Source organism: Sycon ciliatum, chromosome 12, assembly GCF_964019385.1.
Source record: "Sycon ciliatum chromosome 12, ocSycCili1.1, whole genome shotgun sequence".
In the NCBI taxonomy this organism is placed as follows: Eukaryota; Metazoa; Porifera; class Calcarea; order Leucosolenida; family Sycettidae; genus Sycon; species Sycon ciliatum.
The window spans coordinates 4,677,312-4,680,537 of NC_088654.1; the positions used below are offsets into that span (position 1 = coordinate 4,677,312).

The following is a 3,226-nucleotide window of genomic DNA, read 5'->3' on the forward strand; positions in this document are numbered from 1 at the left end:
GCTGCCATTCAGAGCATTGTTGACGCTGAGCTCGTGGAAGCACATAGTGATGCAATAAGCACCTCGTCCACTGTAGCAGCTATATCTCGTCCTAGTTTTCCTGACACAGGGTGGGACACATCAAGCTCTGCTTTGCCAAATGACCTATCGCTTGGTGTGATTTTCGATCCCCTCCGAGCCTGCGGCAAGCATGCTACCGTGAAAAAGCCCTTCACCCACGGATTCAACTTCTTCTTCTGGAGTTACATACATTCCGTGAGCTGTTGCAAGATTGCAATGTCTACTGAGACCCCGACCAGATACTTCATCAAAGCCAAGTGCTGGGCGTCCCAGTCCAAGAAAGAAAGTTTTGCACTTGAGTGTTTAGTTGAAGCAGCTGCTACAACTTACCTGATGTCTATCGCTTATGCACACTTCTCTTGCACTGCTTGAGTTGCTGGCTCGTGCCATCATCTCGTCGCACTGCTGCTAAGCATCGAGCACTGTGCGAAGAAGCAGCAGGATGTACCAGCAGAGCAGACTTGCACAACTGAGAAGCAGGCTTGGGGTCCTCGGCCTCGTCAAGTTGTCGCACAGCCAGTTTCTTCACTCGTAATTGAAAAAGCGGATCCGTCGAAGAATATGGATGACATTCAGAGTGTCCGGCGAGCATCCTCACTCTATGAGGCGAGAGGTCCTTCAACCAAAGAGATTAAGTGTGAGGAACTTGATCGCCTGCTGGATGAGATCACCCCAACCGGCCGCAGGTACCCCATTGCAACTTTGCTGTCGCGTGGAGAGGAGGTGCACCAGTGTCAGTCCAAGGTGGGCGCTGTCCCATTCGGCTCAGTGCTGTGTTACCACCAGCTCGAGGGGGATAAAGTTGATGTGCCTCCAGCTAGAAAGCGACCATTTGTGGCGATAGCGGACCAACCGCAGCTGGCAGCGTGCAGCTCGCAAACAGCAAGTGATGATCGAAACGCCACCTCAGAATCACCTGCCAGCCAACAACCTGCTGGCGCTGAGTGTTCTACCAGCCAGCACTTCTGTGATTTACCACTGCCGAAGTCTGCTAGGGAAGGTGATGAGTTTGCACGACCGCTACTCCATACCAAAACCATAGCCATCGAACGGCTCACTCGTAGTCAGGGTAGCAGTGAACTGTGGAAAAGACTGAGGAGAATCACCCTGACTTCTTCACGCTTCCACCTCGTAACTCACCGGAAGGAGGTGACAGATGCATTCGTGACGAGCCTCTTTCAGGACAAGGATTTGTCTCGAGTTGGAGCGGTTTCTCATGGAAGAGCCTGTGAGGATTTGGCCAGAAGGGATTATTTGGCAAGCAAGCAAACAATGTGCAACGCGGACTATGAGGTGCGGCAATGTGGTCTGGTCATCCACCCTGTTTACCAGTACATTGGCGCTAGTCCTGACGGCCAAGTCTATGATGGTCCTGTCCAGCCGATCCAAATGGTTTGCTGGAGATAAAGTGTCCGCACACCGCTTATGGCGATGACTTAACCCCTGTTGAGGCCTGTTCATTGCAAGACTTCTGCTGTGAGCTTGTCAATGGTCAACCCCGACTCAGTGCTAGTCACGCGTACTACTACCAAGTTCAAGGGCAACTTGGTGTGTCTGGCTTATCTTGGTGTAACTTTGTCATCTGGACTGGGCCTCGTCGACTTTCCGTGGAACGCATCTTGTTTGACGATGAATTTTGGAAGAAGGATCTACTTCCACGCCTGCTACAGTTCTGCTCATCCCATCTGAAAAAGGCCACGGAAATCTCTGCCGGTCAGGTTTTCCAGGCTGATTGAGAACATTGCCTGGCAGCTGTTTGTGCACTTGAATCATTATTATTACATTTCATTCTTTTCTTCCCAGTTATACATTGTTATCTTGTAATGGGTTGAAATCGTAAAATACAGATCAAATGCAATAGCATGTAATTAGGCCTCAAACTGAAAAGAACCTGCAAGATAAAATTCGAATCATTTCAACTTCATGCATATGGTTGTACAATACATGTATAATATATTCGCCGTTGTAGGTCCGTTGTGACCGTAATAACAATACCGGCAAGACTAACTTTATTCATTGAACTTATGTAAATATTGCAATCAAAATTATATCGTTACAAATTTTGTACAGAGGAAGTCATTATCTGCTCAGTAATATGATTGTGCATGACTGTTCAGGCATGACGAAATTCGTGTTGCTGAAGATTAATTCGCCATGCAATGCTAGCAACAGTTGGCATGGATAACTTAATTTGCATCAGCAAGTAAAGGAGCCTGGAACAATATGAGAAGGCAACAGGCTGTCCATATCTGATTGATGATGGGGAAAAGAGTTGTTGGAACAATCTTGGAAAAGATGTTGAACTCCTTGATCCGCTCCATCAGACGCTCAACATGAATTCGTAACTTGGCGATTTGTTGCGTTTTCTGAACGTCTTCTAGGGCCATCTGGTGTCCTGATCGCTTGAACGGGGGAATGTTCAACTTGACGCCATACGGCACTAAAAGATCCTGGATGTCGAATCCTTTATCTGCCATAATCGATGTCCCATACCCGGCTGCTGGGAGAAGATCTAGGAAGTGGCTTCTGATCGTTAGCTCGCGGTCACTGATAGATCCAGTGAACAACTCGGAGATGAACGCCACAGCACCATCTGGGGTCATACCGATGAGGCCCTTCAAGGTGGTATGTGTCTTGTACGAGCTGTACAGTTGGGACTGTGCAGGCAGACTGGACGCAACTTCGCATTTTAGCTCTGTGGCATCAATGATCAAGAATGTTGTGGGATACAGGTCCTTGAACACATCGGGCAATCGTTCTGACACTTGGGAAGGACGCGGCCAGATTGGAATCATTCCCAGTCGCAGGTGCATGTAGTTGACCATTGTTGTGATGATACGACTCACAGTCCCAGTATCTATCAAGTACAGATCAGCCAGCATTCGGATGTCTGTGCCCCGGCGAAGACGAACCATGGTAAGGAAAAACTTCTCTCTCCAAGCCAACTTGCTCTTCCGTCCAGCACCGGGTTTCCTTTTCCGTTAGTCGGCATCCAAGGGTTTGCTGCGAAAGGAAATGACGCTCTTATCATCCGGGTGAAGAAATTGTTCACATGCATCAAATGCAGCAAGTGAAGGAAACCCAGTGTAGTACTGCATATCGGAGTCAGAGTCTTCAAACCGAGCTAGAGAAAATAGCTTCAGGCTGAAGTCGACTTGGATATCGT

At 48.3% G+C, this 3,226-nt stretch overlaps 1 protein-coding gene across 1 annotated transcript; it reads right to left on the reverse strand.

Annotated features, from left to right (window-relative positions):
- Positions 1-2,246: 2,246 nt before the first annotated feature.
- On the reverse strand, positions 2,247-2,975 carry LOC135827875 (uncharacterized). The gene has a single exon (XM_065340309.1). It carries the CDS (start codon positions 2,973-2,975, stop codon positions 2,247-2,249), a length of 729 nt encoding a protein of 242 aa, XP_065196381.1.
- Between the last annotated feature and the right edge of the window lie 251 nt (positions 2,976-3,226).